The sequence below is a fragment of the Pempheris klunzingeri genome, chromosome 4 (genome assembly GCF_042242105.1).
Source record: "Pempheris klunzingeri isolate RE-2024b chromosome 4, fPemKlu1.hap1, whole genome shotgun sequence".
Taxonomy (NCBI): Eukaryota; Metazoa; Chordata; class Actinopteri; order Acropomatiformes; family Pempheridae; genus Pempheris; species Pempheris klunzingeri.
Genome location: NC_092015.1, coordinates 19039675 through 19056329, shown reverse-complemented (window position 1 = coordinate 19056329; position 16655 = coordinate 19039675). Strand labels below are relative to the sequence as shown.

Sequence of the window (16655 nt, the reverse complement as noted above, 5' to 3'; positions counted from 1 at the left end):
CCGGTTATGGCGGCGGAGTGTGTTTGTCCATGAGGTGGGGGAGTCCTGCTATTCTTGCGGTCTGTGACAGAGCCATCCGAGAGAAGCGCTGCCATGGCTGGAGTGTTTGACATTGATTTGGACCAGCCGGAGGAAAATGTCTCCGACGATGAGAATGAGGAGGTACTTCAGCGAAAGATGTTAAACGTAACTGCAAGAGTTGTCACGGCAGAAACTCTTCACAGACAGCAGCTAGCTGATGGCCTGGTAGCCTGCCACCGCAGGCCTGCTCCGGCTGCCGGAGCTCTCAGGCCTTTTCAAACAGGGTTAGCACAGGCTAAAGCTAGCTCGCCACCGTTAGCCTGACAGCGACCATGACAGAGCTGTCACTTGTTCTGTCCTTATTTCTCCGGTGTCCACGGCTTGTGGTGGAATGCACGCGCTTTTAACGCTGCTACGCTTAAAAAACCAGCGCTGTCATGTGTGAGTTGTGCAAGCAGAGCCTTACTTGGCCAAAGGTGCTGCAGTGATAAATGTGGCTCGGTGCAACAGTTTATTTTGGCTGGGTGCTCCAAGAGGGACAGTGTGGAGCTCAGGCTGCTGCCTGTGTGTTTCTGTCCACATACAGTCTGATATGCAGCAGCACAACACTACCACTGACTTATACTGAGCATTTAATGGAAAAGAGATCAATTATGAGGGAAATCATGAGTAAATACTGCTTTATGCACGTGTCGTCTCTGGGTATCTTCTTACAACAAAACCATCATCACCTGCTATTAAAGGAGTAGTGCAGTGCTTTAATAGGAGATACAAACAGTGCAATGTGCTGAGGATATCTGCACACACATGTACATATTTGCCATAAAGATGAACCACTCTGTGGCTTCGTGCACCATGTTGTTCATGCAGGATGGATTGGGCAACTCTTGTCATCACAGCAGCTCTTGTTTATCAGTGTCACATCACAGCTCCTCTGTGAATGTGATGCCAAACACCTTTGTGAACAGGCACATATGTTGGCCAAACTTATTTTGGCAGTTGGATATAATGTAGGTTGGGCTAAAAAAAATATTATCTTCTTTATCAAGTAATCTGACAATTTCTTCATTAACCAGAAAATAGCAAAAAAAAAAAAAAAAAAAAAAAAAAATATATATATATATATATATATATATATATTATAGCTATTTTAGTGGTTATGTGATGTAATTTATTATTATTATTGATAATAATAATAATAATGCTATATTATGTGCATTATATATTATTTACACTTGCTCTTGATTTTCTCCATCACAGTTCCTGCAGATCCTTATTTGAACAAAGACGCTTAATGACTTGATTTTGTGTTTTGTTTTTTTTTCCTTCCAGGCTCAACTCAATGATATCATGGACCAGTGCAGTGGATTTGAGTTGTAAGTGTTCACTTTCAGTTGTTCAGTTGTTTGTGTTCATGTAGGATTCTGTGATTGAAGTGGTGAAACACAAGTGCTGACACAACGCATTAAATGTGCTTCTGCAGCAACATGGACGACTGCGAGAAGATTGAGATATCGGAGGACAACGTCAATCAGGGAACAGAGAACATCAGGCCGGAGTGCTTTGAGCTGCTGCGGGTCCTGGGGAAAGGTGGTTATGGAAAGGTACTTGTGGTGCCCAAGAAGTACACATGACGTGCACACACTCTTCACAAATACAAACTTTGGATTATTTTCCTCTATAATGAAGTAAGTAGTTTTGATGCATAACAGTTGATTAAGTTATTTAAAATGACTTGTTTATCCTTTTCCCTTCTGTTCAGGTTTTCCAAGTTCGAAAAGTTGTTGGAGCTGCAGCGGGCAAAATATTTGCCATGAAAGTTTTAAAAAAGGTATTTTTCATTTTTCACGTCAATTAGAGTGATGGGCGGCTGCTCCCAGTTTGTTTTGTGTTAACATAACTGCATGCTTGTTATTACAAATAAACATTATGGCACGTCTGTCTGCAAATATTGGCTGCCCTTGAAGCCAGTGGTGGGGTAAGATTTTCCTGCTAGTTGGTAGATTGCCATCTGCGATGCTGCTGCAGCCTTGGCACCCGAATCACTCTGCCTCAGCCTATTAGATTCAGCTTGATATTTGCAAAGCTTCTGCTTGATTGGCTAAAATGACCCCACTGACTCATTGAAGACCTGCCAGATGCCAGCCAGTCATTTCAATCCTTAAGCTTCAAAGTGGCAAGCATTTAGTGTTTGTGCTGCACCGCTTTGATGAAGGCCTGCGGGGCAACTGTCCATATTCATGAAGCATCTCAGAGCAGGAAATCAGTCCTGACTTGCCCAGAATTCTCATAGGCGCACATAGTATGCAGCCCTGCATTTAGGCTTAGAAGTGAAAGCACTTTGTCAACTATCTCGAGCGAGGATATTATTTGTGTCTTTTCCAGGCCTTAGGAGAGCTGCAGAACTGTCCAAACCTGTTTGGAGTTCCCAGCAGGGAGACAGTGATAAGGCAAATATGCAAAATACATTCCAGAAGCAGCGCAAATACAAAATATTGGTTTTCTTTAAGAAAACACGTTTTTTTTTTTTTAAAGATCGAACTGACGTAAAACATCTTAACATTCAGTATTTTTCCTAAAGAGTCATTCCATCTCCAAAACCGGGCCGACTGCAGAAAACGTTATAGCAATTTACACTCAATTTAAAAATAAGAATGCTACAGCAAAGATGTGGGACTTAACAGTTATGGTATACTGACATGCAAAGTGTGTGTCATTTTTATGCCTGTGTAGGCGCAACTAGCTTGTAATACAAGAGACATAATGCGTTATTCTGTAAATATTTCCGATTGTCCCGCTTCACATTGTTTCTAATGCAGCCTGTTGGTGTTTTGATATGTCACATACCCGTCACGTCATTAAGTCTTAAATGAGAACTTTGATCCCTCCTCTCAGGTTAACCTACAGTTCTGTGAGGCTCGATAAGTATGAACCCAGACTGTACAGCAGAAGTAGCGGGCTACAGCGGCTACAAGCGTTGCATTGTTAGATCTTACAGTTTTTCGGTCGTCCAGTGAAGTCAGCAAATTTCTAAACAGAAAGTGATCAGTCAGCAGGCTTGTACTGCGCACTCGAAATCAAAGGGCTTCTCACAGCCTCCATCTGCCTGTTGGAGCTCCATCTGCTGTCATACCTCTAACACTCAAAGCTGAGACAACATAGCTGCTGACGGGCAGCTCTTTAGCTCACTGACAGAAGTGGTTAGCAAACAAACAAAACCGGGAGCAATGGAGAGGAGCAGAAGGCCCTGGCTCTGCACACGTAAAAAACCACAGCAGTGCTCAGTCTATTCACACCATTATGCTCCATAGAAGTGGTTTTGATTTTAAGCTTTAGTATTGCTTTTCGTTGAGTGAGAGCTGTCAGGGCACAGCAAACTTGTTTTTTTGGTCATTAAAGCACATAAGCTATGATTAAGAACTGCCGCTCCTCTGTCTCAGTGACATAGTTGCCTAAACTGCCCCGCTCAACCCCTGCCCCCCAGATATTGTAAAGTAGAAACTTTTCTCTATTAGGAATGTAGGACAAAGAGGCAAGCGGCTCCCAAGGCTCCCAGGCTGGCACACAGCGCCTTGTTTGGACTATTTCACATGTGCTTTGATCAAAACATGCCCAAGAGAGTCACCACTCTTGTCTAACACCGATATGCCTCTTCGGTTTGCGGCACCAGGCGATGATTGTACGCAACGCCAAGGACACAGCTCATACCAAGGCAGAGAGGAACATCCTGGAGGAGGTGAAGCATCCCTTCATCGTTGATCTCATCTACGCCTTCCAGACAGGAGGAAAGCTGTATCTCATCCTGGAGTACCTGAGTGGTGAGTACAAGAAATGCGCGCACACACACCAGAAGTCAGTAGCGAGGGTCAGCTACACAGCCTGAACCTTGGAGATGGTAGGAGTGTATGTGTGCTGTATGCATGCAACCTATATTAACAGTATGAGCATGTATTCACTTTTGCAGGAGGAGAACTTTTCATGCAGCTGGAGAGGGAGGGCATCTTCATGGAGGACACAGCCTGGTGAGTGTTGTTCATTTTCCCGTTAAATTAGGATGCACAGACATATTGGCAGACTGTCGGTGTCTTCTGTAGAAAATATCTGATTGGCCGGCAAGTGTCAAATTATGCTTCAGCACTATATTAAACAGCAAGTAACTATAGCAACAGTACTTACATTTCAAATAACAGTGGGTTAGAATGACAAACACATGGTATATTTGTATCATATGGGTGTCAGACAGGTGGAACCCTATTTAGAAATAAATCACTGTATTCGCCATGAAGTTGATTGTTTTGACTGCTTTGCTTTGTGTTTCTGTATAGTTTCTACCTGGCAGAGATCTCCATGGCTCTGGGCCACCTGCACCAGAAGGGCATCATCTATAGAGACCTAAAGCCTGAGAACATCATGCTCAACAACCAAGGTGTGTTTGCGTTTGCATACATGCGAAGGAAATGAACTCAAACCTTTCCTGCATGATTTGTCCAGGAAAAGTTCTTACATTTCTTGTCTTGTCTTTAACCTTAAAACGTAAATGTAAATATCACACGCATCCGATAAATAACCTCAGTGTGATTTAATGCAAATATTCTCACGTGTATCCTCAAGTAATTGCATCTGAATACGTTGTCCCTCCAGGCCATGTCAAGTTAACAGACTTTGGACTGTGTAAAGAATCGATTCATGACGGCACGGTCACCCACACTTTCTGTGGTACCATCGAATACATGTAAGTAAGACATGTAAGTTGCGTCTCATCTCGTTTTCTACAAATATGCTTCCTTACTCAATCGTACGCTTGCTCCCCTCCTCCTCTCACGCTTGCGGCTGACTCATTAACGTGAGCTCATTACTAAGACGTACACTCAAATGATTGCAGGGCCCCAGAGATCTTGATGAGAAGCGGACACAACAGAGCCGTGGACTGGTGGAGTCTGGGCGCTCTGATGTACGACATGCTCACGGGAGCGGTCAGTCAAACATTTCCACCTTGAAAAAAAATCTCTCTACTTTCTGTTCTAAAATATGAATCACAATTTGGAATGTTTGAGTAACCCTTTCCATCCTTCCTCGCTGTTCCCGCTGTAGCCGCCGTTCACTGGCGAAAACCGAAAAAAGACCATCGACAAAATCCTGAAGTGTAAGCTCAGCCTACCCCCCTACCTCACGCAAGAAGCAAGAGATCTCCTGAAGCGGGTATGTGCTGTTTGTTTAAAGCTACTTCTGTGTATCCAAAGTAAGAGTGGACTTGTTTTGTGTAAGCATCCGCCTGACATTTCACTGCTGGTTGTACAGTTGCTGAAGAGAAACGCCTCGTCACGGCTGGGAGCCGGAGCAGGAGACGCCACGGAGGTGCAGGTGAGGACACGCAGACAGCACAGTCAGAACACCCCAACTCTGCCACCGAGCAGTAAAATCAATATTCTGCTTGTGTATCATACGCTAAAATTACAATGCCCTAAGTATGTGCGACTTATAGAATAGTCAAATGTTGTGTTTTCATCAGTGCTGCTAAAATAACTGGGGGTAAAAAGAGAAAATTAACATTGTTTTTTCAGCTCGAGGCGCACTTGTGAAAACACTCCCTTCTATTGGAAGAAGCTGTGGCTGCATGAAATGCAATTTGTTTAAAATTTCCCACACTGATGTTTTATGGCCTTCTGTTCATACAGCAGCACTCTGTTTTTAATACATCCCATAGGCTCATCCCTTCTTTCGACACATCAACTGGGAGGATTTGCTGGCTCGGAAAGTGGAGCCTCCTTTCAAACCTTTCCTGGTGAGTATCAGAGGAGCACACCACGAGGAACTGAGAAGTGGACACTTCTACTTGTAGTTTTAGGTGGGAAATTAGAGAATGATGAAAGTTGAAATTAGATCTCTGTCAGTTCACAAATAGTGCCACTTGAGTAGCTCGATTTTTTTTTTTTTTTTTTTGAGAGAGAGAGATCAGGATAGGGTTAAAGTCTAGCTGCCTGCCTAATTTAACAAACTGAATACGCTTTAGTAATTGAACCCAGGTCTTCTCTGGTTTCAGATCTACGTGCTGTTAGTTGACACATCTCATGCTGCCGCGCCTCCTCACCTGTGTTTGTCTTCTCTTCCATCTTTGCAGCAATCAGCCGAAGACGTGAGTCAGTTTGACTCGAAGTTCACCAGTCAGACGCCAGTGGACAGTCCGGATGACTCAACCCTCAGTGAGAGCGCCAATCAGGCCTTCCTGGTAATTTCTCTGACTACATTTTGCCATCTTTTGTTTCATTGTCTCACAGAGGGAATCTGTCTGATCACAAAAATGAAAAACTTTTTGTCATAGTAATCAATCGTTTCTTTCTTGCGTGACCAACTCTACCTGTGTTTGTCGCTGACATTTTTGCCTTGTAGGGTTTCACTTACGTCGCCCCCTCAGTCCTGGACAACATCAAAGAAAAGTTCTCATTTGAGCCAAAAATCCGCTCACCTCGACGGATCGTGGGCAGCCCAAGAACACCTCTCAGGTATGCCAGGGTGTCTGCAGCAGCAACTGCAGAGACAAATGTGTCAAATCATGCACTGGTTGGCATCACACCCCACAGTGGGTCTTGGCTTCATTCCTGACATTTGTCATCAAGAGATCTGGCCTCACTTTGTTGCACATGAAAATAAAATATATCATAACAAAAATATACATCTTCCATGTTTGCCATTGTTACAAATGCCATCCTGCCTCCTCTCCTTCCTGTTCTTTCAGCCCAGTCAAGTTCTCAGGGGCGGACTGCTGGGCCCGGAGCCCCCTCCTCACCGGCGGAGGACCAAGTGTCCTCCAGTCACCTCAGGACCAGGCCATGGATCTGTCCACTCCAGAGCAAATGGACGTCACAACAAGCTCCGAGGCCTCGGCCCCTCTCCCCATCCGTCAGCCTGCCGGGGCCAACCTGGGTCACATGAAGCAGCAAGCCTATCCCGTCGTGGCCAAACGGCCCGAGCATCTACGTATGAACCTATGACCCACCGCACCTCTTTAGGAGAGTTTATTTCGTGACTTTTTTTTTGTTGATATTTTTTAAGAAACAAAGCAAAAACATATGGATGATAGAGACAATTGAAATCCAAAATTGCACATCCGCACACTACATATACTGTCACAACTTGGAGTATGTGAGTGGGTGTGGGACTAAAAGTGCTACCGACGACATCACCGTCTCACCACTTCTCCTCCGACACCTCAGGTCTCATGACCTTCTGACGCTCCCCCTTTTTGAACTGGACTAGTAGGACTGGAAATCTTTTGAGGAGCTACAGCCTTTGTGCCATTGGGAAATCAGTGGCGATAACGCATCACGTAGTTTACTCTAAAATGTAATGAGCCTACAATACAAGATGACGTCCAAAGTGCTCTGTGCTATTTGAATGAATTCCAGTAAGGAAACTGCATTCATCGGGAGATTCTGACCGTGTTGCTCAGACAAAAATGCTTCCTGGCTCTGAATGAAATGAATTCGGAAATCATTGTGAGCAGCTGACAAGCAGAGGCTCTGGTATTGATGAATATAGCTTTATGTCTTACGATGTTTTACATAATGCATTAACTGTGCTATACATCAATGATGAATCAGAGAGCCTAAATTAAACAAGAAAAAAAAAAAGAAGTTGACTTGTTACATTCTTTCGGCATTAGTGTTGTGGATGACTTGTGGAATGGCTTGTATGATGTGGGAATCATGCTTTAGTTATCTGCTCTTCAGGCGTACCACACCGAGATGTAGCACTGGATTAGTTGACGCATCACCAGACATAATTCAGCTTGATGCGAACGTTCCTGTCTCACTTTCCCACCACCACCACCCACAATGCCAAACTTATCTTGGTGCTGCTTTGTGGGGCCCCTCTCTGGCCACCCAAGAGACTGTGGGCCTCCGCAGTGACAGGAAGTCAGACCTCAACTGGCCCCCCGGAGTGAATTCATACCGGAGACTGTGGCACCAGTTGATCTGGACACTGTCTGCAGTTGTGAGGTTTATTGCTCCAAAAAAAACTTTGGGGCAACATTTACAGCATTCACTTGTTTAGGAGGGAAATTTTAAAAATCCTGAAAAGCAAGGAAAATTATAATAAAATGTTTAAAAAAAAAAAAAAAAAATCATTTTGTCTTTTGTGTATGCCAATAATCAGGAAAAACAACTAGAGAAGTGTGCGTTTTTTTTTAATTACATAGAAGATTTGGTTCAAATCAACATTGCGTTTTCTGAATGTCAAAGTTCATCTTGTTCATCATTGGAACATAATAGAGCACTGCTGCCTTCCCTCTACCATCACCCTGTGCATCCTTGTCTTTCATATGATTGGGGATTTAGACTTGTCTTAAAGAAAAGTTGTGAAAAAATATTTTCAATTAAAGGGCTGTGAGGTAAATTCAGATAAATTAAAACCTTTGACTTTTCTGCAGCTGAAATAATAATTCACTACCAACTAAAAGCCAGTTTAGCCGACTAAAGCAGCCAATCAGAAACCACAATCAAAAATAGTACAAAACCTAATGTCTGTTGCTGAAATATCAGTCACACCATCTAGTATTGTGCTTATCAAAGCAAATCAAAACAAACATAGCGGTGCCATGCTGACGGCAAAAAGGCTCTCAGGATAAAGGATGAAGTGTTATAGTTGTGTTATAGTGACAGCTGAGACAAATTGACTTGGAAGGTCCACAAACAAACGAACACAGCAGAGGTTTGTAGTATGAAAACTGATGAAATGCAGGAGGCTGTTACATGTACAGTATTGTGCATTTAAAAGGAATCAGTGGCCAAAAAACAAAACATGAATTCAAAAATGTTTGACACCTAGTTCACACAGAAGGTATAAGAAGTCACAAAGTATGTAAAATGAGTTAAAAATGAGGCTTTATCCTCCCTTATCCTGACATGAACCCTGTGTGCTTCGACATTTACATTTGACAGATTTTCTGTGCTGGCGTTGAGAGAAGTCACTGTAACAGACTGTTCTACATACGATATGCGAGACGTTAACGGGGCATTTGCTCATGAAGTTTCTCACCAAGGTCGCTGGCCTGGGATCTGACTCGTTTTTCAGGGGGTGAGAAATTCACTGTATGTTTTCAGTTGCATACTTTGCAGGCTGGTGTTAATGTCCCACTCAGATGGGATCTGCAAAATGACTCCTGTAATAGTTTGTTGGATTAATAGTATGCAGTATATCTGCCTTTCTCATACAACGTGTCTCTATAATAATAATGCATCTATAAAACTGGAAAATGCTCTGAGGAGTTGAAGGGCTTGGCTGGAAAAAGAAAAGGAAATAAGCATATATTTATTTTGGATATTAGTTTTTTTTCTTGAATGTAAAAATACCAACCAGGCCCTACTGATAACCAAGATGTAACAGTTAAAAGCTGCATTGTCGAAAGTTGCTATTGAAGATTGATGGGTATGATGGGTAAAACTGGTTAGATTAAAGTAAAGGTTGGAAAAAATAAAAGCTTGCTCCAACAGAAAAATTTAATATCTCAGTTCATTTAGCCAAAATTCACTGTGTAAATTCAATTATATATGAGGAATGTGCTTCATACATGTGTAAAAAAAAAAAAGCAGAAGCAGAATTTACTGAATTAATCAAAGCAAACAAACTTCAGTAAATTACAGAAAACGGTGTTAAAACAATAATTACTCATCAATTTAACAGCTTCATTTTCAAGTCACTGTAATATTCCCTGCCTTGATTGTTTAACCACAGAAAGGTTGGCTTTGAATTGTTGCTCTACGCACTTTGAAAAAAAAAAAATTAAACAAGGCACAAATTAGAAACAGTAATTCAATAAGCGTTTAAAAACAATGTTGGTTCAGTTCTGAGTCAAACAGGAATGAAAGATATTTGTCACACTGGGTGTAACTGACTTGGATTAACAGATGGGTTGAGTTCAACAGCATCAAGACAGTTTAGACAAGAAGGAAAACATGTCCACACAAGTGCATTCAGTCAGTTTGGAGGGGAGTGTTTCCCTTAAATATCCTTATCATATATACTGTAGATTAAATGGCAACTGGCCACGGAAGGAAAACAAGCAAGTCTGAACTGAGTTTAACTAAAACTCACATTTCAAGAAGTTTTTTTTTTTGCTGACATCTGGAGCAAAAAACAGAGCTGATTAACTTGTACGTCACACTTTTATAAACTCAACAATCTGGATATCCAAGCAAGTTAAAAGAAACCCAGAAACTTATCAGAACTTACTCTTTGACCCAGCTCAGGTTTGGTTTGGCTGTTTTTTGAGCAGCAGAATATGGTTTCAGAACAGAAAAAAAATCTATTTCTCTATCAAAGTTCTTAACTAGTCTGACCGGTTTCAATGTTCAGGGCACTGTAACAGGTAGCACGGGTAATAACGACGAGGATGTTTTTCCTCCAGGTGAGACAATGGTGTCTTTCATCAAGAGGTGAGAAAGAGTGAGTGTTTTCTGAATGTACCAGCTAGAGCAGGAACCAGAGGGACTAAACCAGACGGATGAGAATGTAGTTACAGTGTGTCCACCATTTAACTGCTGTTGGAGCAGAGTATATGCAGAGGTGGAAGGAAAGAAAAGAGTCTGTGGTACTGATGTGTCATTACTGATCAATTCTGCACCTCCATGCCGCCGGGCTCTGCTCCTGCAGCCGCCTCATTTTCTTCCCCAACCACACCCACCAAGTTACACCAATCACAACGCACACCACTGACTCCACGTAGTAGCCGTCCAATGTCGTCACACAAGCGCCGCCCTCCTTAACGCACAGCTGGAGATGGGAACAGGGCAAAAAGGAGAATAGTTGAATTATCAAATCCAGGTAATTATGTACACCACAGTGGATATTTTCCCTCGTTCCCTCTCCCAGCGCTTACTTACCCCGCTCTCCTCTGGAGAGCCGCAGCTCTGCCCGACAGCCCCCTGACACTCCTTAGAGGTCAGTGGATCCACCATCCACAGGGCCACAGTGGACGGCCAGTTTCCACCGAGGTTTGTGACTGTGTTCAGCAGGGTCATGTAAGTCCCCCCGATGAGGGGGTCACTCACTTTGGCATGGAAGGCCATGCAGGCCACGTACATACTGTACAACGCCACCTGGGAATCAACATGGGAAACATTTGTTAAAACTGATCAATTCTCACATTTCAGACATTTTTATTACACCAGTTTATTTCTTTAATTTCATTTATTGATCCTCATGACAAGGTCCAGAAAATATGCATATAGTTAATTGTTCCTAAGCCAAGAAACTATATCTACAAATTAGCATCATTAAAAGGCAGTAGTCATTAAAACAAACTTCCTCACTCAAAAAGTTGTTGTTGTTGCTGTTAAATGATAGTTTTTGCTTCATAATGGTGCTAGATGATCATCAAAAGGCATCATCAAAGTGACTGAAATTCATCCTGAGGATGTGTGCACAACATTTCATGGCACAACATTTCATGGCAATCATGAAATCCATTTCACTCAAAACCACAAATGTGACCAAAAGGATTCTCCATCTGGGAATTGTGACTGTCTGTACAAATTTCATGTCAATCGGTCTAGTTGTTGTTAAGATGTTTCAGTCTAGACCAAAGTCGTGGATCAGATGACCGACCGACCGACCGACAATCTTCCCTTGTATGACAAATTACAACCAATTTCCTGTGATTTTAGCTAATTTGACCCAGTTGCTATTACCCACCCCTATGAGCTGGCACTGTCTGTACATTGCTGCGATCCTGCCAAAAACTATGATAATAAGGGCTGAGCTGGGAGCAGAGAACAGGAGAAAAAAAGACATTAAAATAGAGAGAGAGAAATGTCAAACCTGATGCAATGCGTAGCTAAGCAGCACGATGGCGTAGTAGTAAACAGGGAACCCTCCCTCTTGTTTTACACTAGGGGTCCACCACACCAGCAGAGCATACTCCAGTCCGATGAGCAACCTTGCAGCCACAAAACAACACTGTCAGATTTGAGTTTTGCTGAATGAGTGTATGCATGGGCTTGTGTGCCTCTGTGTGTGTGTGTGTATGTGTGCTACAACCTAAAAGGGAAGGCCTTGTAGAAGACATCCAGAGGTCTGGGCCCTGCTGTGTATTTACTGATGATCAGTGGTAGTAGGATCTGCAGAGGCACCATGGGCACTGCCAGCAATGCCAGCTGCTCCTTGGGAACTCCAGCCTCCACCAGCTTCAGACCTGTCACTGAATCTGCGGCAGAGAAGCCAACCTGAAACAAACAAAGACACATAAGAAATATTTAATTCAAATGGACATTCGTGTTAAGAAGCAAACATGCACAACAACACTTTCAAAGGTAAACTAAATATCTACAGCAGTAAAGTCGATAATCAGTTACCTTGGCAGTGAGGAGAAGGACACAAAAGGTGAAGACTGTAGGCATCTTGATGATAGAGAACAGTAGCTTGTAGGTTTCCATGACGCCCTGTGTCTCCTCGTGGACTCTCCTCTTTCCTTTGCTATGCTGATTTTCCCTTTTAATAATGGCTACCAGCGTTGTGGAGACCAGGAACACCACTCCCCAAAAAAACAAGAAATCTGCAGTGGAAGAACAGAAAGCATTAGAGCATGCACGTCCTTCAACTGATCGCTCTTGTAATGCATCACAAAAATTGCTCTTTCTTTTTGTTAATGTGTTAGGTCAGAATTGGCTTAATAACCTGACAAGGTGACGATGCCTGTGTCCTTGGGCTCTACTCTGAGGTATTTGTTGCAGAAGTCTGCAGACTCCAGGGCCAGAAAGAGCACATTCCCCAGGAAGTACCCAGCTGTCTGGCCCACAGAGTTGCATGTAGAAGCATAGCCAACATTCTCTCTGGATAACATAGTCAGGGCCCAGCCATCCACAGCTATGTCCTTAGAGGCAGAGAAGGTACAGCCATTGGAGGATGGGAGAGAGACAATCCACTTTGATGTAATTCTCCTCCTGAATGTGTGTTGTCATCGTGTTTATGATTCCCTACCTGCGTGGCTGCCAGGAAGGCAAGCATGAAGAAGACAGCAGTGAGCGTTGCCACTTCCGGTCCTCCCTCACTCTGCAGCAGGGAATCGACTGTCACAGAAAGGTACAGCATGAAGAGGCCCAGCAGGTACTGCGTGGGCACCAGCCATGACTTTCTGCAGAATCAGGTGGGAGGCAGCACAGAGTTATCAGGAGAATGATGCATAACGTGGAGAAAAAAGTGCAGCAAAAATAATCCACACAGCTGTAAATATAAACAGTATGCACCTGTCCTTCTTACCTTCTACCAAACCTGCTGAAGTAGAGAGCATCCACCAAAGGCGCCCACAAAAGTTTGAGGCTGAATGGCCAGAAGACAAAGCTGAAGAAGGCTTGGTCTTTGTAGCTGACTTTCTGACTTTGTAAGATCAGCGGGATGCTGCCAGCCAGTCCCAGAGGAATCCCTTGCAGCACGTAAAGGAACAGAAGAAGCAACACATTTGCCAACTCGCCACGGATTCCAGGCTGGACTCTGCGCCTCCTGTCCTCAGAGTCCAACCCTCTGATAACACCCTCTGTTTCCTCCTCTACGTCTGAGGAGCTCGTCTCTCCCCTGTCCATGTCCCTCGCGTTTTCAGGTTGGAGGGTGGCACCCGCGAGCTTCCTCTGCCTCCCGTTCTTGTGTGTGATCAAATCGGAGTGCTCCATGTTGGCGCTGTGGGCATCAAACCCGCTGTGCCCTCAGCGAATCTGCAGAAAAAGACACGAGACAACGATTGAAACAACTTAACAGTCTGCTAATTAACTGCAAGTCTCTGAAGCTTCCATAGATATTTTCAATCCTTGGAATACCATGGCATTGAGATTAAAATCTTGTTTTTATGGAAGGCAGAAAGTAAAGGACAGCAAAATAAAGATAAAGCATACGGCTGGAACAACGTATAATACAATTATAGAACAGATAGGTTTGTGTAATGCTAGTAGGTCTTCTCTTTCTGAATATGCAGCCAACAGGATGAGTGGAAGAACAATCGGAGAACTAGAGGCAGTGAAATACTGATCAAACAGTCTGACTGACTAGAATGATGACCGACGCAGACTCTGATGTTAATGAATGAGTGAATGAAGATTTTATTTCCGTTTGTTGTCTTTCACACATCCACTCTCTGATGCAATTATTCAGGACATATTAACCCACACCAACAAGAAACACACGTGACAAGAACAAAGCCCACATCAATGCAGACACCTGTGTAATTACTATGTTAAAAACTCACAGGTTGAATTAAAAATGGAGGAATCATTTATGGAGCTATGTAGTTCATATTGTACCAGTCTCTGACAGAATGCAATCAAGGGTAATTATGGAGCAGATAAATCAAAGAATGTAATGTGTATGTATGTAATATATAAGTTAGCAGCTGTCACCTTAACAGTGCGTTAGCCTGAAAATAAACGACAGCATACACTTTAATAAGCAAAACCATTCAAATATATTTTCAGTAGATTAAGTAGAGCAAATTAAAAGACGCATGCATGAGGTGAAAAAGTAAAGTGGGAGTCAGAGGAGCTGTAGATGAGTGCATGCATACCTGGTGATGAGGACAGCATGCCAAAATCAATCAAACTGAACACAAACGGCTGAATTACAGAGGCTACTAACGGGAAAGACAAGTTATACTATGTTCATTCCATCACAAATGGGTGACATCTTCATGAAAGTAAGAAACACAAATGAATTACTACCGTTTGACTTGAAACAGATTACATCGGTCAACATCAACACTGAGGAACCAGGAAGTGCGGCGTGTGCGACGTCTAAATGTGTCCGGCAACTACAGCTGACGTGTCAAAACCCGACTGCGTAGAGTTCCGCTTCAGTGCAGACGCACAGTACGTAATACCGGGCAGAAAAACTTATGATAATGGTGTAGCAAATGTTGGACGGACACTCCATAAAACCTAAACAAAACTAAAACCTGCGATTATGAGAACACTTTCAAGACCAGAAAAAACTGTCCGCACAAGAACACATCACTTGCTCATGACATGCACATACACATCAGTGACTGGTGATGATCCTTTAGGACATGATTAATATAAGCTGTGTTCTCAGACATTGGAAACAGAATATCACACCAGTTATTACATTGGTTCCACAAAAAACTCAATGGCTATTTGATCTGTTAACTAAGTCTTATTGGCTGAAAAATACTATAATTAACCTTATTGCACAGTAATAAAGACTTGAGAATACTAATTCATTCATTGTGAAATGTGAAGCCCACTGTGAGTAGTTTTAGAACATTTTCTTACCCTAATTATCACAAAAAAGTCAAATTTCTCCCAGAATGACATCAGATATCGGAGACTGCCAGCCAAAGACAACACTTCTCATCCAGGAACAAGAAATGCATCATTATTGTCAGGAACATCATTCACAGTTAAATCCTCAGGACAGTGAGGCACTAAATAGTAAGGGTTTGTAACTCTGAGGATCCAAATGAAAGTGCACAATAAAAAAATCCAATGACAAAATTAGAAAATTAAGAATGAAGAATGAAATAAGAATGTTTTGGCCACCCAACAATACTTGAACAAAGACAAAACTGAATTCTTCTCCAAGATCAAAAGGTCTTTAGGCAAGGGTCATGATGCATCACATTTGAATTAGAGATAATGAATAACGGCGTGCTCGGCCTTGTGGTTGCTATGAGTGCATGTGAAGCTGCTTATCCCCACATATGGCATGTGACAACACACAGGCATAATTGGGTGCGTCAGCATGTGATAACAGGAGCACTGTGATGCTGCAGTAGTAGCCATGTGAGAGGGTCTATGTAAGTGTCAGTAAACGGCAAATGTAGGAAAATAATACACCTTATTTTCACTGTATATTAAGATTATTGGAGCTAAACTCCAATGGGGCCCCCAAAGGCCCCATTCTTACTATGTCTCACTTGGTTAGTGGTAATGTGATTAATTGCAAATCTGTGAATATACAAAATTAAAAGCACAATATCAGTTCTTGTTATGTGGGCCTTGAGGTGCTCTGTGTCTGTGGCAGAAGCGTCAACCAGGGCCCTCCATGTCCCTCGAGGATTAATCCGACTTCGCCCATGATTTCACCGCTGAGGGTTAACTGAAGAGGAAGCACTGTTGCTGTGGTTACGTTAATGTTCTTAGTGCACTGGTTTAGAGAAATGGTTCAAGTTGGATTGGGTTTAACGGGCACCTACCAGCCAATCAGAAATATGTATTTCCCATGACCATGGTCATAATTGTCTGTCTTGTAGAAGTGTCGTTCACTATAATTTCCACAGGATGGCGCTGATATCATCACCTCTGACTGACTCTTTTACCCCAGTGGTTCTGGTAAAACCCCCTGTTTGAAATGACAGATATCCTAGATCTAGATATCCTAGATAGTACCAGAGCAGTCTTGTGTCTTTATTGTTCCCTAATAAATGAGAATCATAGACATCATTCACAGCTGACATTTTGTCATAGCAGGAAATACACATGTGGAGGTAGCAACATCGATGACGGCTCTGATCCAGCAATTATTGCAATTCTATGCAGCGATTAATGATATAGTTAGTTGCAGTAAACCTGTGTGTGACTTGTCCAAATAATTGCTTTGAAAAAGGTCTATTCAGCTTTCCCCTGATAAAGTTTGCC

At 42.7% G+C, this 16655-nt stretch overlaps 2 protein-coding genes across 3 annotated transcripts; one reads left to right on the top strand and one right to left on the bottom strand.

Moving 5' to 3' along the window:
- Window positions 1-2: 2 nt before the first annotated feature.
- rps6kb1b (ribosomal protein S6 kinase b, polypeptide 1b) lies at window positions 3-8084 on the top strand. The gene is made up of 15 exons (XM_070829220.1): window positions 3-162; window positions 1354-1397; window positions 1505-1625; window positions 1784-1852; window positions 3692-3839; window positions 3986-4043; window positions 4347-4447; window positions 4663-4753; window positions 4904-4994; window positions 5113-5220; window positions 5320-5382; window positions 5726-5803; window positions 6140-6247; window positions 6409-6521; window positions 6755-8084. The coding sequence occupies exons 1-15, from the start codon at window positions 94-96 to the stop codon at window positions 7008-7010; spliced, it is 1518 nt and encodes a 505-aa protein (XP_070685321.1). The 5' UTR covers window positions 3-93; the 3' UTR covers window positions 7011-8084.
- A 1379-nt stretch (window positions 8085-9463) lies between these two features.
- Window positions 9464-14770, bottom strand: slc33a1 (solute carrier family 33 member 1). 2 transcript variants are annotated; one of them, XM_070829931.1, is made up of 9 exons: window positions 14721-14770; window positions 13276-13724; window positions 12997-13150; window positions 12694-12889; window positions 12372-12571; window positions 12058-12242; window positions 11839-11956; window positions 10902-11117; window positions 9464-10791 (listed from the first exon to the last, which is right to left on the bottom strand). In XM_070829931.1, exons 2-9 carry the CDS (start codon window positions 13680-13682, stop codon window positions 10624-10626), a joined length of 1644 nt encoding a protein of 547 aa, XP_070686032.1. In that variant the 5' UTR covers window positions 13683-13724; window positions 14721-14770; the 3' UTR covers window positions 9464-10623. The 2 variants fall into 2 exon arrangements, with proteins under 2 accessions (XP_070686032.1, XP_070686031.1); XM_070829930.1 differs by lacking the exon at window positions 14721-14770 and adding an exon at window positions 14567-14705.
- Between the last annotated feature and the right edge of the window lie 1885 nt (window positions 14771-16655).

What these genes read in the sequence shown, in the direction of transcription:
- rps6kb1b (XM_070829220.1), top strand. Translation starts at nt 94, where the DNA reads ATGGCTGGAGTGTTTGACATTGATTTGGACCAGCCGGAGGAAAATGTC. An exon ending in CATCATGCTCAACAACCAAG is followed by an intron (nt 4,448 to 4,662) that starts GTGTGTTTGCGT and finishes TTGTCCCTCCAG; the next exon opens with GCCATGTCAAGTTAACAGAC. An exon ending in TGTGGTACCATCGAATACAT is followed by an intron (nt 4,754 to 4,903) that starts GTAAGTAAGACA and finishes AAATGATTGCAG; the next exon opens with GGCCCCAGAGATCTTGATGA.
- slc33a1 (XM_070829931.1), bottom strand. Translation starts at nt 13,682, where the DNA reads ATGGAGCACTCCGATTTGATCACACACAAGAACGGGAGGCAGAGGAAG. An exon ending in AGGCATCGTCACCTTGTCAG is followed by an intron (nt 12,572 to 12,693) that starts GTTATTAAGCCA and finishes CTTCCACTGCAG; the next exon opens with ATTTCTTGTTTTTTTGGGGA. An exon ending in TTAGCTACGCATTGCATCAG is followed by an intron (nt 11,118 to 11,838) that starts GTTTGACATTTC and finishes GTTGATTCCCAG; the next exon opens with GTGGCGTTGTACAGTATGTA.